This window comes from Rhincodon typus, chromosome 12 (assembly GCF_021869965.1).
Source record: "Rhincodon typus isolate 14 chromosome 12, sRhiTyp1.1, whole genome shotgun sequence".
NCBI classification, from domain to species: Eukaryota; Metazoa; Chordata; class Chondrichthyes; order Orectolobiformes; family Rhincodontidae; genus Rhincodon; species Rhincodon typus.
In genome coordinates, this window is record NC_063343.1 from 66,239,124 (window position 1) to 66,262,641 (window position 23,518).

Consider the following 23,518-nt stretch of genomic DNA (forward strand, 5'->3'; position numbering starts at 1 on the left):
GAGGTTAGTAGGTAGGAGGTGGGGTTGGGGCTTGAGGTGGGAGGAAGGACAGGTTAGGGAGGTGGGGACAAGCTGGGCTGGTTTTGGCATGCAGTAGGGGGAGGGGAGATTTTGAAGCTTGTGAAGTCCACATTGATACCATTGGGCTGCAGGGTTCCCAAGCGAAATATGAGGTGCTGTTCCTGCAACCTTCAGGTGGCATCGTTGTGGCAACTGCAGGAGGCCCAGGATGGATATGTGTCTAAGGAATGGGAGGGGGAGTTGAAATGGTTCGCGACTGCGAGGTGCAGTTGTTTGGTGCGAACCGAGCATAGGTGTTCCGCAAAGTGGTCCCCAAGCCTCTGCTTGGGTTCCCAGATGTAGAGGAGGCCACATCTGGAACAGGGGATCTATATTATTTGTTGCATTACTGTTTGCTAATGAGTGTGGCACAAAAATGCTACATGAGTCATAATTGGTGGATATTTAATTTAATATAAAATGATGTTCTGTAAAAGCAACAGGATGATAGTCTCACACTTGCAGAGAAAATACAATACATAAATGGGCCAATTAGCCCAACTTGGCCAGTATCTGTGCTCCACGTGTACCTCAGACCAACCCTCTTCACCCCATCAATAATACCTTCTATTCCTTTCTCCTTTACGTGTTTATCTAGCTTCCCCTTAAATGCAAGTTAAATTTTAATGTTTAGAAGCTTCTACAATTGTTCTGGGGCTGATGTGCCTGTGGCTTCATGCATTTGAGCTCTGTACTGTACTCCCAACCGTTGAATAATCAACATTCACTGGTGTGGTTTTATCTCTTGCTATTTCTCTCAGCTGCTGTATGTTCTAATTTTATAAAGTCTGACTGATCTAATAATTGTCTACTTTTTTTTGGTTCTACTGATCCCCAATTCCCATCTGGGGAATTTTTTTCTTTAACTCTTGCTCCTGATCCTCATTGTTTGAAGTCCCATGTGCTCCCAAAAAATGTTATATTTTTGGAGATCAGGATTTTGCCTCTTTCAGTTGCTGAGCGATGAAAGACTAATCCTACTTTCTATTTTGTTTGACAGCGTTGAGGTGAAGAGACCGAAATACTGAGGCTGGAGTGGTGTTGCTGTTCCTACATTCCATGATTTTGGTCGCTCATTGACAACAATTTTTAAGAGACTGTGGAAAGGTTTTTTTAATGCCTTCTCCATCTAAATAAGAGAAAAATCAGCAGATGAAGTTATCCCAATTTGAAACGATTAAAAAGCCCAATCATCTCATCCCTATTAAATCTGCAGCGGTGGTGATCTGCAATGATTTTCATTTTGAAACATTTTGACGCTTGAGAGAAGCCTTTTCGGGAGGGGAGATGTTTAAAGAAGCTTGTAACAGCAATCTATGTGTACTTTCTGTGTAGAGTTTGACCTCTTTACATTTCATCTGTCCTTTATGCATAGAAAAGCTTAACAGATTAAATCTCTGTTTAATTATCGACATGCGAGTCACGGGCGGTTTGTGGCCAATGTTCCAAGGACCCTTGGTCTATACTTTTTTTTCACCTGGAGGTTAAATTCACACAGCATTTAAAGCACAGATCTGCAGCATAGCTTCCTGGACTCTGATGACCTTGAAATCACTGCTGTACATCGCTGAAGGAATGCGGAAGAGATCAGAAATACTGCAGACAGCAGACCATCAGCACCTGACAGAACAGTCATTGACCAGTCAGTTATTAGAGTGTTTCTGATAAGCACTCTTCACAAAAATTGTCTAAGTCTCTCTGCCCTCTTACTCATTAATGTCAATGCTATAGATTTTTGGTTTTATTTGCAGATTTCCGTTTTCAGCTTGCCAAAACCTCTCTTCCCCCTGGAAATATGTATCTTCATACAGTGCAGGAAGTGATCATTCAGCCCATCATGCCTGTGAAAGACTTATCCCCTGAGTCCCACATTCCCAAATCTTTCTCAAAAGCTTGTTTTGAGTGTATTACAAGATGGTTTCTAAAGCAGCCAGTTCCTCTCATGTTTTGTTTTGATCCAGTCAAACTGAAGGGTGTTTATTGCTAGGGAATTTGTACCCGTTTTCAGGTACAGTGTTGGCATTGCAGGTTCCCAGGTATAGCTCACAACACAGCCAGCTACAGGCTAAGGCTCCAGCTCAATAAAGTGCCCCAAGCCGATCCTCACAACAGAGTTGAGTTTAACAGTGGGGATGACAAGTCTCCAGGCCCAAATGGACTTCATTCTAGGGTCTTAAAAGAGGTTGGTAATGCTGTAGTAAGTCCATTGGAGGTGGTTCAGAGGAGGTTTAGTATAAAATAACTCATTTTCTAAGCCCTATCAGTTCTGAAAATGAGGCACACTGGACTCAAAATGTTAACTCTGTTTCTCTTTCTCTCTCTCTCTCTCTCTCTCTCTCTGTGCAGATGCTGGGCTTCTCCAGCATTTTGTGTGTTTGATACTAGATTGTTACCTGGAATGAGTGGATTGTCTTCTGGACATATGTGAAACAGGCTGGGCTTAAAAGAGTGAAATCCTGAATGGTCTTGACAAGGTAGACGTGGAAAGGTGTTTTCTCTTGTGGGTGACTTCAGAACTGGGGAGCATTCGAGATTGCCCTTTCAGGACTGAAATGTTCTGAGTGTTTTGCAGCTTTAGAACTCTACCTCAGAAGGTGATGGAAGCAAGTTTAGGTAAGTTAGGTAAGGGAATCAAGGATTATCGGGAAAGATGGGTATATGGAATTGAAAAAACAAACGGATCAGCCACATTGTTATTGAATGGCAAAGGAGGCACAAAGGGCTGAATGGCCTTTTCTCCTATTTAGTTTGCTTGTGGGAGATTTGGACTGTGTTGTAGCATCATGACAAGAAATTTGATCACTTTTGCTTAAACTGTCTTTGCAAACTTTTTTAAAGATCAGATGGCTGGGCAAAGTACCAGATACGGAGGTGCTAACCCAGGCTGGCCTGCCAAGCAAACACACCTTATTGAGCTTGTCACACTGGGTTGGGCACTCACTCGCCAGAGTGTGCTATCCTAGCTTTCAAAGGAAGGTCACTTAGAAGATTCCACTTAGGACTTTTGAGGTGGAATTTGACTCCCTAAAAGCTTGCCCCAGACTTTCTCCACCAAGCTGCAAATCTTCTAAAACACAGTCATCTAAGATAACCTGACAAATTTTTTACCGGAATCTCTGAGCGCAGACTAGCTTCAGCAGTCATGCACGCACCTTGTGGTATAATGCAGACAATGACAATGGTCATCTCTGCCTCAAAGATCAAACAAGATATACTTTAGTTTCCCTAGCTAGTTTATCTTTAATCCTATGCTTGTCTGTAACCTTGCGCAAGATGCTGTTTGGTACCTTTGCTGTAGAAACATACAGTGTAACAGGGGGACATTGTGCACTGCCTTTGTGCTAGCTTTTCGAAAAGAATTTCTAACAAGCACTCATAACAAAGCCTTTCATAATTTTGAACACCTCTGTTAAATCTTTGCCTGTAACCTTACAGCAGCCTGTGCCAGCTCCTTGAAAGGGCAATCCAATTAATTTTCATTTGAAGGAAGGTCAGTCACAACAGTTTTATCATAATTGGCAAAAGAACCAGAAGAGAGTTGAGAAGTTTTCAGTGCAGCAAGTTACAATAATCTGGAACACGCTACCTCAAAGGATGATGGAAGCAGATTTGAATAGGGGTTTTCAAACAGAATTGGATATACATTTGGAGGAAAATACAGGAAAAGATCAATATTGGGTGGAACTAATGAGAGAGCTGATCAGAAAGCTAGCATAAGCATGATGAACTAAATGGCCTTGTGTGACATCATTGTAGTTAAACCATCCACCTTGCGTTTTAACTACACCAGTATCTCTCACTCCTCTTGATATAGGTGCAACTCAGATTTTCACAATTTAACTGAGAAGAGTGCACTGATAATCTTACCCCACTGTTCCACAGGCTGTCACTAAATGCATGAAATTCCAATGAAGCCACCAAAATGACCAATTTTCCTGGCTGCCTGCTACACAGCATAAAGGTCGTTCACACAGTTTCATCAGTAACAGAAAATAGCTATTTATTGTAACAAAATAACACAAAATTATTTAACAAATGCCAGAGAAAAGTAAAGAATTCTCATTTACCACAATGCAACTTAATCTGTACCTCTTCAAAATTGCCAAATATAAAAACACTCATCATAGTTAAGACACAAATGACAATGGTTTAACACATTTACTATGGAGGGAAAACATACAGCATGACCAAATTTCCAATGATCAGAAGTCCAGATTTCGAGGGTGCATGAGATTGTCTGTCTTGTGGTTTTTAGCACTGATGACACACTAATGTCTGTAGAGTGATGTTAGTTCTTCATTTCAATAGTTAATCAAGTGGACCTAGGTCTTTGCTTGTTTTAAATGACTTCCTTTTAAGCTTTCTTAATTTTTCTGTCATTTTCCTGCACAGAGGTAGAGAGTGATGGGTGCTTTCCGTCTGCAGCTTTGGGTGTTCCTTTCTTCTGCTGTCTTGACCCTTCTAGCTTTATAGCAGCTCAATCAAAGAGCTGTTGTCAGGCAGAATTCCCTTAACTCAAAAGACTCTCTGCTTTAAAAATCAACAATGATGTTAGATGGCCAAATAACCACTGCCAAATGTTGGGAAAACCCATCTGGTTCGCTAATGCCTCTGTAGGGAAGGAAACCTGCCATCCTTACCTCATCTGGCCTATACATAACTTAAGACCTACCCCAATCTAGTTGACTCTCAACTGTCTATGGACACTAAAGGATGGGCAATAATTGCTGGCTTGCGCCCACATCCCATGAATGGATAAAAAGAAATCATACTGCACAGTTCATAAAATATGCAGCTTTTGACTTTCACATCGCAAAACTCTCCTGCTATTTCAGTTTACAGTCCCAAAAATGTGGTCTCTTAAAAAGGTAAACACCAGGCCAACTATTTACCTTAACTTCATGGAGAGCTGATTAGTGTTAATGAAGCTGTGATGTTATCTGGCTGAACTGGCGTTGCCTTGTTCTAAGCTGTACCCTGACCTGATAGTATGCGTGTGGACAATACTTATCTGATTTTGAATGGTTCAGTGGACTTTCCCATAGAGATTAGGCAGTAGCTGCTGTTATGTGTCCATGTTGAGCTGGATTCAGGTTAGCTAATGTTGCAAAGTGAGGCAAATTATTTCTTTTAAGTGGCATTTACCATGTGGTGAGCAAAAGTTGTTCCATCAAGGCTGCCCTGTGCTGAAACGCCTATTCTGCAAAACCTCACCCCAATTTCTCATCCTTTTCCCTCCGCAAATACCATAGACCCCAGCCCAATCGAATTCCCATGGGAGGTCAGAGAAGAAAATGATCCTTGTTCAAAATTGTTTGAAATTCCTCCCCAATCCACCCCAGTGCCAATCAAAAACGTTTCACTCTGTCCTAATATAGAATCATAGAATCCCTATAGTGCAGAAAGAGGCCACTAAGTCTCCAAAGAACAGCCCTCTGCCCCACATAACACCCCCACCACCCTGCCCCCCACCAAAGTCTCACCTACCTTCTCTGATGCAGTTTTTATAAATTCAGTTCACTGTTGAGTCTGTTGCTATATATTTGTTTCAAATTGACCTTTTCATTCAGGTTTTTAAGGGAACACTTTCTTTTAGAACACTCACTTCAAAGTTTAAATCATGTATCACAGAAGGAAGTTGTCTTTCCATGCCAACCTTTTAAAAAAGCTACCCACTTTGTCCGCTAGCTCTTCATGTTGTTTCTTTTCCAAAGATTTCTCCAGTTGTCCTTTGGAAGTTACTATTGACTCTGCATCCACAGATTACTGCTTTCCAGATGCTAAGTCAAGAAATGGTTATGACCCTCTCACATAACATCACCTGAATTTCTGGATTAATAGTCTAATGATAATGATTTACATGGGAATCAAGGATTATGGGAAAAGGGCAGGAAAGTGGACATGAGTTGTGTCAGATCAGCCATGATCCTATTGAATGGCAGAGCAGGCTCAGGAGGCTGAATGGCCTACTCCTGCTCTGACTTCATATGGTTTTATGGGCGCACTGCATTTCATAAAGAAATTGGATGTCCCAAAGTGCTTTACAGCCTTTTAGTCTTTTTGAAGTTTGTCCCTGTACGGAGGCGTGACACCAATTTGGCACAAACTACAACATCATATTGGCCAGATAATCTATTTTTAATCCGTGTTGGTTGTGCAATAAATATTGGCCAAAACATCAGGATGTCAGACCTCCACTACGCTCTGTTGAAGGAGCATGTGTGATATCATTGAGATCCACTGAAGTGGAGAGATGGGGTCTCGATTTAACCTGCTGCAGAGATGGGTGGAAGTGCTTGGTGAGAGGAAGAGAGAGACAGGAAGAATAAATGAAATGGTCTTCATGACTCAGCCCTTTGAGTATAGGAGTTAGACAGTCATGTTGAAGTTGTACAGGACTTTGGTGAGGTCTTTTCTGGAGTACTGTGTCCAGTTTTGGTTGCCCAGTTATAGAAAGGATAATATTAAGCTAGAGAGGGTTCAGAAGAAATTTACTAGAGTGTTGCCAGGTGTGGAAAGTTTGACTTATAAAGAAAGGCTAGCTTGGCTGGCATCATCCTCCGACACTTTCGCCATCTGCAATCCAACCCCACCACCAAAGACATTTTTCCCTCCCCACCCTTATCTGCTTTCCGGGAGGACCTTTCTCTCCGTGACTCCCTTGTCCGCTCCACACTCCCCTCCAGCCCCACCACACCCGGCACTTTTCCCTGCAAACGCAGGAAGTGCTACACCTGACCCTACACCTTGCCCCCTCACCCCCATCCCAGGCCCCAAGAAGACTTTCCACACCAAGCAGATGTTCACCTGCACATCTGCTAATGTGGTATACTGCATCCGCTGTTCCCGTTGTGGCCTCCTCTACATCGGGGAAACCAAATGGAGGCTTGGGGACCGCTTTGCAGAACACCTATGCTCGGTTCGCACCAAACAACTGCACCTCCCAGTCGCGAACCATTTCAACTCCTCCTCCCATTCCTCAGACGACATGTTCATCCTGGGCCTCCTGCAGTGTCACAACCATGCTACCCGAAGTTTGCAGGAACAGCAACTCATATTCCGCTTGGGAACCCTGCAGCCCAATGGTATCAATGTGGACTTCACAAGCTTCAAAATCTCCCCTCCCCTACTGCAATCCCAAAACCAGCCCAGCTCATCCCCGCCTCCCTAACCTGTCCCTCCTCCCACCTCAAGCCCCACCTCCATCTCCTACTTACTAACCTTATCCCACCCCTTTGACCTGTCCGTCCTCCCTGGACTGACCTATCTCCTCCCTACCTCCCCATCTACACTCACCTTTACTGGCTCCATCCCTGCCTCTTTGACCTGTCTGTCTCCTCTCCACCTATCTTCTCCTCTATCCATCTTCTATCCGCCTCCCCCTTTCTCCCTATTTATTTCAGAACCCCCTTCCCCTCCCCCATTTCTGAAGAAGGGTCTAGGCCCGAAACGTCAGCCTTCCTGCTCCTCTGATGCTGCTTGGCCTGCTGTGTTCATCCAGCTCTACACCTTGTTATCTTAGCTAGCTAGGCTGGGTCTACTTTCACTGGCGTGTAAGAGGTTGGGAGGTGATCTTGTTGAGGTTAATAGTACATGTCCTTTCCCTAGAATGGGGGATTTCAAGACTGGGAGCCATATTTTTAAGGTGAGAGGAAAGAGATTTAAAAAAGACATGAGGGGCAATTTTATTACACAGAGGGTCATTCGCGCGTTGAATGAACCTCCAGAGGAAGTGGCGGATGCGGGCAAAGTTACGATGTTTAAAAGACACTTAGATAAGTACAGTATATGAACAGGGCAGGTTTGGAGGGACATGGCCAGGAGCAGGCAGGTCGGACTAGTTTAGTTTGTGATTATGTTCGGCATGGACTGGTTAGACCGAAGGGTCTGTTTCCATGCTGTATGACTTTATGAGGAGGAGAGAAACATAATGAGTCTAGTGCAGGGAAAGAATGGTAATTTTAGGATCAAAGGCAGACAGGGTTGCTAACTGTGTGTGTGGTGTGCCCTTCCCTTATTTTTGCCAGTTATCTTGACTGTGTCCAAGCAGATACTGACCCTCCTGAAAGTGGAAATAGTTGTTCTTTAGCCAATATATAAAAATCCTTCATTGTTTTGAATTATCTCTATTAAATCTCAATTTGGTCTTCTTTGCTCAAAGGAGAAAATCTGAGTTTGCCCACATCTGTGATGTCCCTCTGGTAACAGACCCTCTGCCCGCCTAAAGTCTATCTCAAATTACTGGGGCTAGTGAACTCTCCAGGTCCTGTTAACTGGCTAAAGCTATCTATCATAAATACAAAGATTATAGAATAGCTTTCACATTCCTGTTGTAAAGTTGGGTAGAGTACTTGTGGACTGGGAGTCAGGAAGTGAGAATATGCTAGAGGGGAAGGCATTGCGTGGTCCCTTTAAAAGATGATGTGTTTTTTCTGTGCTTAGAGATTTAAAATCGACGTCTGTGAGCAGCATCTTGAAAGTTTGCAAGTACACAGTGAACGCCAGAATTGAAACATTTATACAGAAAGGCCATACAGTTAGCAGGCCAGACAGCAGTTTTCACAAAGACAACAAGCTTTTGAATTTAACCAATCAATCTAAACCAGGTACTTGGATACCAAGAAACCTATTAAATTTAAATTTGATGGTTTTGACAACATAGGACAAATCCTATTGTAAGAAATATTGATATGTCATCAAGAGTATAAAAGAAGGGGACAGTTGGACAAAGCCCCAGAGCTAGTTGTTATCTGCCAAAGCTAACAGCCCTCAGCTCTCAAGAGAGACTCGCTGGCTCTCATAGCCTTAGAGAAAGCAGCACCTAAATACCAACAGTACCAATGGCACAACTAGTTAATATTCCTGACAGAAGAATCGACAGAGAAGACAGAGAACATTCCGGAAGACATGTAACTTGGCCATAATTTTGAGAGATTAATTTCTTTTATATATAAGTGAGATTTGTATTGGAACAGCATAACATTAGAATCTTGCATTATTTGGGAATGAAGGGTTTTGATTAGGGACAGACCAATATCACACTCAGTTCTCTGTCTTGGTGAAATTAACTGATCTCAATGGGAAGGACGTTAGCCTTTTATTTAGCCTTGATAGTTCCTGCTCAGTGATGTGGATAAATTGGCTTAGGACTTGGTTTTGATGTCCTGGTTGTATATAAACAGCTTACTGCCATTGTCTGTCAACAGGCATGGCAGCCAGATACATGAATGAAATATCATTGCCAAAAGAACGAGAGCAGTTTAGAGAAATATTATTTTTAACCTGAAGTTGGGAGCACGTACCATAAACAAAGGGGCGAGCCCATAATGACTTTGGGAAAGGGAAAATGGATACATAAGAAATAAAATTATTGAAGGATTTGGGGAAAGGATCATGCAAAGAAGTCTGAGTTAGATTATTCTTACAGATCAGTAGCACAGGCATGACGGCCAAATGGCCTGCATCTCTGGCACAAAGGAACTAGACTGAAGGCATGGATTTAAACTGATCCACAAATGAAGCAAGGATGAAATGAGGAAAAATGTTTTCACTCAGTGACTAGGGTCTGGAATGAAATGCCTGGAAATGTGGTGGAGTCAGATCCAATTGAGGTATTTCAGAGGAGATTAGATGATTATTTAGATAGAAATAGTATGCAAGGATATGGGGAGAAAGCAGGAGATTGGTGCTAATGAAGCTCATTTGAAGAGCCAGTGCAGGCACAATGGGCTGAATAACCTCCTTTTGCGCTTTCTTCTAACAATTCTGTGATTCTGTGAAATCATAGAATAGAATCATAGAATCCTTATAATGTGGAAACAGGCCCTTCAGCCCAACAAGTCCACACCGACCCTCAGAGCATCCCACCCAGGCCCATCCCCCATAAACCACCTAATCTAGGGCAATTTAGCACGTCCCCTCGTAGTAGTCACTTCCGCCCTGGGAAAAAGTCTCTGACTATCCACTCTATCTACGCCTCACATCATCTTGTAATCCACTAATCTCTTTTATTTACGTATTATGAAAAGGCACATGTATGGCTTATCGTGTTGAAGTTGGTTGGCTCGCCGAGCTGGTTTGTTGTTCCGCAGACATTTCGTTACCATGCTGGATAACATCCTCAGTGCAGCCTCTGATGAAGCGTCGGCATGTTTTCCCGCCTGGCTTTTAAACTCTGGGGTCCGTTGCGATGGGTTGCCTCACTTCTGGGTTTCCTCCGTAGTGGAATGTATATGGGGTCGAGTTCAATGTGTTTATTAATAGCCTGCTTCGTGGAGTGCCGTGCTTCCAGGAATTCTCGTGCTTGTCTCTGCCTAGCCAGTCCCAGGATCTTGGTGTTGTCCCAGTCGAAGTCGTGGTTCTCCTTGTCCATGTGGATTGAGATGAGTGAGTATTGGTCATGTCTTTTTGTAGCCAGTTGGTGTTCATGTACTCCTGTTGTTAGTTTCCTTCCTGTTTGTCCGATTGTAGTGTTTCTCGCAGTCTCTGCAGGGAATCTTGTAGATGACATTGGTCCTGTCCATGGCGGGGAGTGGGTCTTTCACTTGTCGTAGGGTTGATGTAGGTTTGTGTGCCACGCTGATGCCGAGCGGTCGTAGAAGTCTTGTGGTGAGTTCTGACGTGTTCCTGATGTAGGGTAGTGTGATGAGTGTGTCGGGGCGTGTAGAATCTTTCTGATGCTGTTCCTGTAGGCATCTCCTGACCCAGTTCTTTGGATATCCATTATCCTTGAACACTTGGAAGAGGTATTCCTCTCACTCACTCATTTCAATCCACATGGACAAGGAGAACCACCACTTCAACTGGGACAACACCAAGATCCTGGGACAGGCTAGGCAGAGACAAGCACGAGAATTCTTGGAAGCATGGCACTCCACGAAGCAGGCTATTAATAAACACATTGAACTCGACCCCATATACATTCCACTACGGAGGAAACCCAGAAGTGAGGCAATCCATCGCAACGGACCCCAGAGTTTAAAAACCAGGCGGGAAAACACATCGACGCTTCATCAGAGGCTGCACTGAGGATGTTACCAAGCATGGTAACGAAACGTCTGAGGAACAACAAACCAGCTCGGCGAGCCAACCAACCTCAACACTCACAACCCGAGCTACAAACCTACTCCAACACCTTAGTATGGCTTATCCATTAGACAATACACAAGTAACTCCTACATTTTCCCAAAAGAACTAGAACCCATTTGTACACCCACAAAAGGCTACTAACACTTCCAGAATAGTCACAGAATATAAAGGCGAATACCCGTGCAGAATAGCTGTAGTGGCTGCTGGGGACTGTCAATGGCCTGATGCTGCACTCGATGCCATCGTCATGTCCCTGACGAGGGGTGCGCTCCTGCAGAAGTTTGTCTCCAGAGTTCTCGCTGGCTGCATGCCCCAAGGGTTTACGTTCATCCTTTTTCCTTCTCTTTCCCAAGTCATGTTGTCTTTTTCCTGTTGGCTCAGGTTAATTCAATTATCGCGTGTCTTTACCTTATTGGCCCTCGACCAGAGACTTCTGTAGCATTACCTCATTGTCCCTTGTCCAAATAAGGCTTTTGCATTACCTCATCTTTCTTACATTTTTTTCTGAACTTGATTGGCACCAAGTGGTTCTGACTGGCATAGGGCAGCTCCTAGGTCTGGGTTATCCTCAGTTCACAATCTGCTTCTTTCTTTATGTCGTCAGCATTTTTTTTTACATCCAGTATCTCCTGTAAGCGATATTGGTGACTGACACCCCCTGTCTCCACCTTTCTCTCTGCAACCTCTGGTCAGCATCTCCCAGGCAGCGATGTCAGTAGCTTCTCTGCCTTTCTCTCTCTCTCTCTCTCTCTCTCTCTGCAGCCCCTGGTTAACAGTTCGGCAAGGTACCACATGGGTAGACTGCTGAGCAAGGTCAGAATACAATTGGTTACAAAATTGGATTGAAGCTAGGAGACAGAAGGTAATGGTAATGGGTTGTTTTTTCAACTGGACGCCTGTGACCAGTGGTGTGCTGCAAGGGGCAGTGCTGGACCCATTGCTTTTCATCAGTTATATAAATGATTTGGATGTGACGATAGGAGGTATGGTTAGTAAGTTTGCAGATGACACCAAAATTGCTGGTGGAGTTAACAGTGAAGAAGCTTACCTCAGGGTACGGATCAGATGCGCCGTTGGGCTGAGCAGGAGCAGACAGAGTTTAATTTAGATTAATGTGAAGTGTTGCATTTTGGTAAGGCCAACCAGGACAGGACTTATATAGTTAATGTAGGGCCCTGAGGAGTGTTGTTGAACAAAGAGACCTAGGGGTGCAGGTTCACATTTCCTTGAAAGTGGAGTCGCAAGCAAACAGGGTAGTGAAGAAGGCATTTGGTACGCTCGCCTTTATTGGTCAGTGCATTGAGTATCGGAGTTGGGAGGTCATGTTGCGGCTGTACAGGACATTGGTTAGGCCATTATTGGAATACCGTGTGCAATTCTGGTCTCCCTGCTATAGGAAGGAGGTTCTGAAACTCGAAAGGGTTCAGAAAAGATTTACAAGGATGTTGCCAGGGTTGGAAGGTTTGAGCTACTGGGAGAGGCTGAATAGGCTGGGGCTATTTTCCCTGGAGTGTCGAAGGCTGAGGGGTGACCTTATAGAGGTTTATAAAATCGTGAGGGACACGGATAGTGTAAACAGACAAGGTCTTTTCCCTGGGATGGAGAGTCGAAAGCTGGACGGCACAGATTTAAGGTGAGGGGGGAAAGATTTAAAAGGGATCTGAGGGGGAACTTTTTCTCACAGAGGGTGGTGCGTGTCTGGAATGAGCTGCCAGCGGAGATTGTAGAGTCTGGTACAATTGCAACATTTAAAAGGCATTTGCATTGGTAAATGAATAGGAAGGGTTCAGAGGAATATGGGCCAAATACTGGCAAATGGGACTAGGTCAGTTTAAGATATCCATTGGCGCAGATAAGATGGACCGCAGGGTCTGTTTCCGTGCTCTACAACTCTATGAGGCTATGACTTGGACAGTACTTTTACTGAGAGAGTGCTACCCTCTCAGAGGTACTTTCATTCAGGTGAGATGTTAAACTTTAGAGCCTGTACACCCTCGTAAACAATCCCATGGCCCTATTCAGAGAAAGATCATGTGGGGTTATTCCCAAAATTTTGGCCGTTTTTAATCCCTCAACAACATCACCAAAACAAATGATTTGGTCATTAACACGATGGTGCTTGTGAGAGCTGGTTGGGCACAATTTGGTTACTGTGTTTCTGGCATTGAATCACTTCAAAACATAGTAACAGAGTAAATAAGCACAGGAGTAGGCCATTCAGCCCTTTGAGGCTTTCTGCCATTCATTATGATCATGGCTGATTATCCCATCAATGGTCTGTTCCCCCATATCATTGATCCCTTTAGCCCCCAAGTGCTATATCCAACTCCTTCTTGAAATCATACAATGTTTTAGCCTTGACTACTTTCTGTGGCCAATGAGTTTCACAGGCTCATCACTCTCTAGATGAAGAAATTTCTCCTCAACTCAACGTACTTATTTGGGACCAAAGAGGTTGTGAAACTTACTATGTAAACACTTTCTCTCCTTCTCTCTCTCCTTCATGTCTGAGTGTTCTTTTTGAGTTTCGATGGAATCTGGACATGACTAGTGCTTGTATCCTGTCACACTAGTTTACATGCAGTATCATCATTGAAGGACAAACTAAAACAGGAGGGAATTAATTAAACATTTGAGCTAAAAACAGAGATTATTAAAGGCAAGAAACCAGGAGCTGTTGAGGAGAAAAGGGATTTGTTTGCATGTTTATGAACTTAAGCCAACAGAAGACAATGAACTCGTCCAAAAGGTTATTCAAAATGCTAAGGGTACATATGACCATATAGACTTAGGAGCAGACTGAGGCTATTCAGCCCTTCGAGCTTCATGTCAGTCTTTATCTCAAAGAGGTCAAAAATTCAGACATGATGAGGTGATCTTCATTTGTTCAGAGATTGGGTCAGATCCCATGTGGGAGAAATTGAGTTCACTTTTGGCAACTCAGGAGTGAATTATTAACCTTGAACTTGGTTCAATTGGTTCTACTGGGATGTTGCTGGGTTAAAAGGTTTAATGATTTAACCACAGAGAATGCTGGAGAAACTCAGCTGATCTAGCAGCATCTGTGCATGGTGAAACAGAGTTAACATTTCAGGCCTGGTGTGTCTCTTCATCAGAAGATCCGAAGAAGAGTCATACTGGGTTTGGCCAGTCTTACTGTCAGCTGGGATTGCAACACAGTTGTGGTTTGATTAGCTCACTTGGCTGGATGCTGCTTTGTAACGTGGGATGATGCCAATAGCATGGTTTCAATTTCTAACTTAGCTGAGGTTACCATGAAGGACCTACCTCCTCAACCTCACTCCTTGCCTGAGGTGTGGTGACCCTCCGCTTAAACCAGCATCAGTCCTCTCTCCATCTCCAGTGAGCAGACAGCCACTGGGTGTATGGTGACTCTGTCACTTCATTGGCTGTGCAGTGCTGTGGGAGGTAATAGAAGGTGCTACAGAAATGCAAGATCTTTCTTGGATTGATTATGAATCCAAGTTTCACCCCACACATTGAAAACCAGAATTTTACTTTAAAATTGTAGATTTGACACCCTGCAAAAATTGTCACAAACTTTACAGACCTGTAAATCAATATGTTGAAATCTGTAAAAGTATATTAAATAATTGGTGATTTCAGCAGTAGGATCACGACCTAGTTCATTTATGGGTTTCTGGTGTAAATTCTGTAAAATATTGAATAAAACATTGATTCTAAATGACAGCGTCTTGTATAAAGTTGTGACTGCACGTTCTTCATCCTGCTCTGCCTGGGAAGTACAGTCTCTGAGTCAAATCCATGGGGCCTCTGGGACCTGCTGTTGTCCTGGTTGCCTGGGAAACAAGCCCAAGAGCTGGTCTATGATTCAATGGCATAAAGCAACATCTGGGAATGATTTGCTACTTACCCAGTGGTCATAGGAGAAAGGGCTTGAAGTTTGCGAATTAACATGAAATTTGACTGCGTGTCTGCGTGGATTTCCTCCGGGTGCTCCGGTTTCCTCCTATAGTCCAAAGATGTGCCAGTTAGGTGGATTGGCAATGCTAAATTGCCCATAGTGTTCAGGGATGTGTAGGTTAGATGCGTTAGCCATGGGAAATGCAGGGTTATAGGGATAGCGTAGGGGGATGTGTCTGGGTGGGATGCTGTTCGGAGGGATGGTGTGGACTAGTTGAGTTGAATGGCCTGTTTCCACACTGTAGGAATTCTATGATTCTATGAAGTCATGTGTTAGTGTCCTTTCCAACTGCTTGGAGTCATCTCTAGAAACAGGATTTAACCCCAGAGCAGCCTCAATACTGAAGAATTAACACCGTGTTAGCGCTAATATTAACATCAGAAATCATTACTCCACCCAGTATTAGTCATAAATATTAGCAATGAATAGCATTCACCAACAGAAAAGGCCACTTGGCCAAATGGGTTGATACTAGTGTTTAAACCTTGCTGAGTAATTAGGTCAGATCACTTGGAGTACTGTGTACAGTTCTAATCTTCTCAGGTTTTAGAATGGATCTGTAGCTCAGGTTTTGGGTGTTGAGGTTGGTTGGCTCGCCGAGCTGGTTTGTTGTTCCACAGACGTTTCATTACCGTGCTGGGTAACATCATCAGTGCAGCCTCCGATGAAGCGTCGGTGTGTTTTCCCGCCTGGTTTTTAAACTCTGGAGTCTGCTGAGATGGATTGCTTCACTTTGGGTTTTCCTTCATAGTGGAGTGTATGTGGGGTCGAGCTCTATGTGTTTGTTGATGGCTTTCTTCGTGGAGTACCAGACTTTTAGGAATTCCCGTGCTTGTCTCTGCTTATGGATAAGGGGAACCACCAATTCGATTGGGACAACACCAAAATCCTGGGACAAGCAAAGCAGAGACAAGCACCGGAATTCCTAGAAGCCTGGTACTCCACGAAGAAAGCCATCAATAAACACATAGAGCTCGACCCCATACACACTCCACTATGAAAGAAAACCGGAAGTGAGGTAATCCAGCTCAACAGACTCCAGAGGTTAAAAACCAGGTGGGAAAACACACCGATGCTTCATCGGAGGCTGCACTGATGATGTTACCCAGCAGGGTAATGAAACAACTGCGAAAAAACAACAAACCAGCTCGGTGAGCCAACCAACCACAAGTCCTAATCTTCATTTACTGCAAAGGATGTGGAGGTTTCAAGCTGCAAGGAAACTCAGAAAGAGGAAGGTCTTGGATTTATATTGCATCCTCCATGACATCGCAAAGAACTCTGTGGTCATTGTAGCGCTCTTGAAATGAAATCACCATTGTTTTGGTGTGTCCAAGTTTTGTCTAGTCCCTTTGTTGACCAATGGGTGGGCTGAACAATGTCGGGGAAACATTCATGATGTGGGTACTCATGGACAAGTCGTGGTTTGACATCTGATTGAGCCGAGAAGTGACTTCCAAACTTACTGGTGACCGATCAAGGCACATGTAACTGGGGAAGATACCTCTTACTTGGCGGCGTGAATTGCTAACGATCTCTTCGAGAGTCACCAGTTAAATTGCACTAGGGGCTGCGCAGATCCCACTCAGGTTTGATAGAATTCATTCAGAGATAGTTAGGAACTGCCGATGCTGGAGTCTGAGATAACAAGGTGTAGAGCTGGATGAACACAGCAGGTCAGGCAGTGTCAGAGGAACAGGAAAGCTGACGTTTCAGGTCTGGACCGTTCGGGTCTGGACCCTTCTTCATGATTATGATAGAATTCATTGCTGTTCCAAGACAGAAGTTGGCCCTCTAATTCCCCCAATCTAGGAAGATCCCAGCCAAGTTTCATTACACTTCTCCCTTGTTCTGGGAACAGTAAAATGAGGCTCACTTTATTATATGCCCACCTCCCAATTCCCCACTCAGATCCCAGGACCTAGAGCTAAAAACAATTGGAGAAAATAAAATAATGCTGTGCCAAAGGTTCTGTAATCAGGATGAGTGACTAAAAGCTGGTCATATCAGTAAGCTATGAAGGAGGGTCTTAAACCGGGGGAGAGAACAATGGAGGTGGTGAGGTTTAGGGAAAGAATTCTCGAACTTGGGATCCAGGCTGCTGAAGGCATCTTGACCACTGTGAACTGATAAAAATCAGGATGTACAAATTGTCAGGATTGGAGGTGAGCAGGGATTTCAGAGGCTGCAGAATGTTGCAGAGGTAGTGAGTTATGTGACCATGGAGAAATTTGAACAAGGATGATAAATTTTAAATCAAGACATTGTCAAACTGGAAGCCAATGGAGATTGGTAAGCACAGGTTGTGACAAATGATTGGATTTTGATGAAAGTTAGAATACAAGCACCAGAGTTTTGGAGAAACCTAAGTTCATGGAAATTGCAAAAGTCAATAACTGGACTTTAGTGTTGGAATTGTCAAGCATGGAGATAACAAACACGTGGATGAGGGTTTCAGCAGGGAAGAAGAACAGAAGGGATAGGAGCAGGAATGGATGGTACAACTCCTCAAGACTGCTACTAAATTCATAAGATCATGAGTGATCATCATATACTTCAATTCTACGTGTCTACCTGATCACCAATCCCTCGATTCCCTTTGTGCCCAACCATCAATTGACTTTAGTCTTGAATATACTCAACAAATGAATATCCACGGTTCTAAGGTCGAGAATACCAAAGGGACAAGGCTCTCCAATTGAAGAAGTGTCATAGAATCATGGAATAGTGGTTATTTGGTCCATCAAACTTGTGCTAGCTCTTTCCAAAAGCAATCCAATTGGTCCCACTCCCATTCTCTTTTCCCATGTTCCAGGGCTTTTTATTTCCTTCAAGAACGTATCTAATTTCTTTTGAAGGCTACTGTTGTATCCAAAACCACTGTCCTTTCAGGAAGTGCATTCCAAATCTGAGCCAATTGTTGTGTGAAGAAAGTTTTTGATTTTGATTTTGAAAACCTATCTTCAGACCTTCCTTTACTATAAGGAAAGCAACCCCAGTTTCATAGAATCCCTACAGTGTGGGAACAGGCCCTTTGGCCCAACCAGTCCACACTGAACCTCAGAGCATCCCACCCAATCTACACATCCCTAAACACTACAGGCAACTTAGCATGACCAATCCACCTAGCCTGCACATCTTTGGACTGTGGGAGGAAATCCACACAGACACAGGGAGAATGTGCAAACTCCACACAGACAGTCATCCAAGGGTGGAATCAAACCCAGGTCCCTGGCGCTGTGAGGCAGCAGTGCTAACCACTGAGCCACCGTGCCAGCTGGTGGCAGAGGTTTCTCTAACCTCATCTAAATGACTAACCCAATACCTGGGACTGTTTCAGACTCTCATGCTAGGGAAAGCAGCCTTGCTGTGCCGAACAATGGCTCAGGGAGACTATTGCATACCCTAAGTGTAACAAAGCCAAAATTTTCCTTCTTGCTTTCAATTACCCATCAATGGCTTGATCGCTCCTTATCCTTGCAAGATCCTCCAGTCCTACCTGAAATATCAGTGCTCTTCGAATTGTGGCCTTATCTCCATCCTCAACTCTCCCTAAACCACCAAGGCCCTAGTCTCTGGATTTGTCCATCTGTCTCTATCTCTCCTTTAAAACACTGCCTCAAACCTACCTCTTTGGCCAAGAATCTGCCCTCATGTCTCCAGATTAAATTTTATTCCACAATGCTTCTTTAAAGGTAAAGCCACCACAGTCCCATTCTGTCATAAGAGTCGTAGAGTAATAAGTGATATGAAAACAGACCCTTCGGCCCTAGACATCTGCGCGAACCAGACATCCCAATCTGACCTAGTCCCATTTGCTAGTATTTGAGTAATATCCCTCTAAACCCTTCATATCCATGTACCCATCCTGATGCCTTTTCAATGTTGTAATTGTACCAGCCTCCACCCTCTTCCTCTGGCAGTTGGTTCCATGAAAAAGTTATGCCCCAGATCCCTTTATAAATCTTTCCTTCTCACCTTAAACGTATGCCGACCCTTGGCAAAAGATATTGGCCAATCAGACTGGGGGTGGGTCTAACCTGAGGGTCACCCCACCTCAAGTGAGGGGCAAGGTTGAGAAGGTGGTATCTTCATGGTAACCTCAGCCAGCATAGGAATTGAACCCACATTGTTGGTATTGCTCTGCATACAAACCAGCTGCCTAGCCAACTGAGCTCACCAATTCATCCTGGAATGCTTTGTTAAACAACATAAAGCTGTTGTTGTACTGTTGGCCTATTGCCACTGATTTACACAGAAACTCTGCATCAGTATGAAACTAATTTCCTTGAGAAGACTATTTCCCTTGCTATTATTTTGTCAACGTTGACACACAGACAGCACACTCATGGTGCTGGAAAGAGATTGAATGAAACTGTCTGTTCTTGGATTTCATTGCCCACAGTTTCCTCTGTTAGTCTTGGCTGCTGAACCCTAGAAGGCAATGTAACTGGATACGAGAGGCCAAACACAGGAGTGTTACTGGAAGACAAGTGAGCAGGCTGCATTGTACAAATAGCTGTCCTTTTGCATGGAATGTTTTCTGATGGGATTCCACCATCAATCTGATTCCAGCAAGATTGAATATCTCCCTTTCTGAGTTTCATTTTTCCTTTTCTTCCTTCTTGTATTCTCACTACAGCTCAGAATCATTAATACATTCAAGTTCCATTCCAGAGACTCAGGCACAAAATCTAGGCTGACATCCCAACACAGCACCAGGGGAGTGCTGCGTTGCTTGGAGGTGCTACCTTTCAGATAGAATGTTAGACTGAGGCTCCATGTGTTTTCTCAGTGAATAGAAAGGATCCCCTGCTATTGATCCGAGGAAGAGCAGGACAGATTCCTTTGGAGTCCTAGTCAATATTTATCCCTTAAGCAAAATTCTAAAAAGAAACAGATTAATTCTTATCACTTCCACAAGCATCCACTCCCAACTCCACTGACATTCAGTAACAACATTGTGTACTGTCGACAGACATTCATCAAAGATCTTTTGTCATCACCTTTCAAGCCCATGACCACTCCCACGTAGAAGGACAAAGGCAGCAGATACATGGGAATATCACCACTTGCAAGTTCCCCTTCAAGCCACTCATCATTCTGACCTGGAAATATATTGCTGTTCCTTTAGTGTCGCTGGGTCAAAACCCTGGAATTCTTTCCCTTAGGGCATTGTGGGTCAACCTACAGCACATGGACGGCAGCAGTTCAAGAAGGAACCTCACCCCCACCTTCTCAAAGGTAACTAGGGATGGGCAAGAAATGGTGACCAAGCCAGTGATGCCCACACCCCAAGAGTGAATAAAAAAAAACATGTTGCTACATGTAGGATTTTGATGTGTGCAAACCACCTGTCCCACAGAAGCATTGCTGACCGGGACTATAATTATGGTAAGTTGGATGGTTTATACATATACTCAAATATATTTTTGGAGGTTGTCTTTTTTTTATAGAAACAATGTGCAAAGGAATGGAGAAAAGGCTCGAGAATAACACTAAATAATGATGTACATTTAGGGAACTGGTTTAGACAAGATGGACCAAATGGCCTCCTCCTGCACCTTCACTTCAGTGATCCAAACTAGTGGCATATGGGTATTGGTTAATATTTGAAAAGGTTTAAAATAAAACAAGATCAAAGAGTCCTTCCAGAACCCTGACCTCATCAAGCATGTGTCAGAGATTAGGTGATTGCAAACCCCCAGAGTGTTAATGGAAGATTGTTGATATCAGGTGGTTTATGAAAGGGAGAGAAATCATTTAAAAGCATTAGCTTGCACTTGGATGAAAATATTTCCTGAAATCTTCAGGTGGCATCATTGTGGCACTGCAGGAGGCCCAGGATGGACATGTCGTCTAAGGAATGGGAGGGGGAGTTGAAATGGTTCGCGACTGGGAGGTGCAGTTGTTTATTGCGAACCGAGCATAGGTGTTCTGCAAAACGGTCCCTGAGCCTCCACTTGGTTTCCCCGATGTAGAGGAGGCCACAACGGGTACAGCGGATGCAGTATACCACATTGGCAGATGTGCAGGTGAACATCTGCTTGATGTGGAAAGTCTTCTTGGGGCCTGGGATGGGGGTGAGGGAGGAGGTGTGGGGGCAAGTGTAGCATTCCTCAGACGACATGTCCATCCTGGGCCTCCTGCAGTGCCACAACGATGCCACCCGAAGGTTGCAGGAACAGCAACTCATATTCCGCTTGGGAACCCTGCAGCCCAATGGTATCAATGTGGATTTCACAAGCTTCAAAATCTCCCCTCCCGCTGCCGCATCCCAAAACCAGCCCAGCTCGTCCCCGCCTCCCTAACCTGTCCTTCCTCCCACCTATCCCCTACTCCCACCTCAAGCTACACCCCCATCTCCTACCTACTAACCTCACCCTGCCCCCTTGACCTGTCCATCCTCCCTGGACTGACCTATCCCCTCCCTAACTCCCCACCTACATTCACCTTTACTGGCTCCATCCCCGCCTCTTTGACCTGTTCGTTTCCTCTCCACCTATCTTCTCCTCTATCCACCTTCTATCCGCCTCCCCCTCTCTCCCTATTTATTTCAGAACCCCCTTCCCCTCCCCCATTTCTGATGAAGGGTCTAGGCCTGAAACGTCAGCCTCTCTGCTCCTCTGATGCTGCTTGGCCTGCTGTGTTCATCCAGCCCTGCACCTTGTTGTCTCAGATTCTCCAGCATCTGCAGTTCCTACTATCTCAGATGTAATTAAGTCAAGTTAACGATTTGACACAGTATGATAATTTCTCTGGATTTTAATCACTGTGAAGTGATGGTGTTGGGGAATAGATTAGACATTTCTTGCTGTGTTTTAAGATCTTTCAAAGCATGTTCTCTATTTAGATCATTTGATTTCTTTCCCTTTTGTATAATAAATTTTGTTTTATTGTTAAACAAATTCTGCAATCTTGTGGCACAATGTTTCAGTGAATGACCGTCATAATAAATAAAAATACATTTCTGATCTATCAAGCCAGATTTCATTCTGGGATCTAAATTGTCCAGTAGTAATATCAACTGGGCCATTCCTCCATGACACCCCGGTCCACTCCTCCATCACTCCCAATGTTTCCTCACTCCCCAACGGCACCTTCCCATGCAATTACAGAAAGTGTAACACTTGTCTATTCACTAAATTGCCCAAGTCTGCAAACACACCTTCCAGGTGAAGCAGCATTCCCCTTGTACTTCTTTCAATGTAATCTACTGTATTCGCTGCTCATGATGTGGTCTCCTTTACATTGGTGAGACTAAGCGCAGACTGGGAGACTACTTCATGGAATACGTCTACGCTGTCCGTAGGATTGATCCTGAGCTTCTAGTTCTTTACCGTTTCACTAAACCATTTTTGCTGTCATGGTCACATTTCAAGTTCCAAGAAAGCACAACACAAGCTCAAGGAACAACATTTCATTTTCCACTTTGGCACTTCATAGCCTTGAATGCTCAATATTGAATTCAACAACTGACTGCATTACATTTGTTCTCCACTTAACTTACATTTTCTCCCCCACAGTTTTGTCTTGTCTACTTTGCACTTAGTGGAGAGGACCAATCCTCTTCCTTTCACATCTTAATTTACACCCTCTTTAAATCTCTTTTTCTCTTTCACCGTTAACAACAACTTTATCTTTTGAAATAGGCCTCTGCCTCTGTCAAAAGTATTTAAAAACTTCATTTTCCAACACCTTTCAGTTCTGAATAAGTCAAGCCAGACTTGAAACATTAACTCTGCTTCTTTTTTCACAGAAGCTGCCAGACCTGTTGAATATCTCCAGCATTCTCTGTGTTTGTTTCAGCTGGAACCATAATGCACTTCAAAAGTGCTTCATTGACTCATTGGGATCTTGTTAAAATGCTCATCCGTGCATTCATTATCTCCAAGTTTGGTGATTCTCATACTCTTCTGGCTGTGTCACATGTTGCATGTTGCGTGAACTTGCTGTTGACACCAACTCCTGTTTAGCCATACAAAAAAACCCCCAAAGAACTGCAGATGCTGGAAATTTATGTTCTGAAGAAGGGTCACTGGACCTAAAACATTAACTCTGCTTCCTATCCACAGATGCTGCCAGTCTTGCTGAGTTTTTCCAGCAATTTCTGGTTTTGTTCCTGTTTACCTGTCACCTTTTTTGCACAATAAATTGCAAGGCCCTGATGCTTTGTTTTGAAAATGTGCAACCTTGGTGTTCAAATCTTTCTGCGACCTCACTTCTCCCTACATTGGTAACCTCTCCAGCCCTGCTCCACCTTATGAGGTCAGCAGGCCAAGCAGCATCATAGGAGCAGAGAGGCTGACGTTTCGGGCCTAGACCTTCATCAGAAAAGGGGGAGGGGAAGGGGTTTCTGAAATAAATAGGGAGAGAGTGGGAGGCGGATAGAAGATGGATAGAGGAGAGGATAGGTGGAGAGGA

The 23,518-nt window shown here is 43.9% G+C and overlaps 2 protein-coding genes across 2 annotated transcripts in view; one reads left to right on the plus strand and one right to left on the minus strand.

Annotated features, from left to right (window-relative positions):
- Positions 1-1,472, plus strand: part of LOC109914128 (IK cytokine) — a 32,547-nt gene extending 31,075 nt beyond the window's left edge. The window contains exon 17 of the mRNA XM_048603904.1: positions 1,061-1,472. Within this exon, the coding sequence (XP_048459861.1) occupies positions 1,061-1,088 (28 nt within the window). The 3' untranslated portion in view covers positions 1,089-1,472. The remainder of the gene's footprint in view (positions 1-1,060) is intronic.
- ndufa2 (NADH:ubiquinone oxidoreductase subunit A2) overlaps positions 1-23,518 on the minus strand; it is a 197,232-nt gene that overhangs the window by 46,624 nt on the left and 127,090 nt on the right. The gene's annotated exons all lie outside the window — the stretch shown is intronic.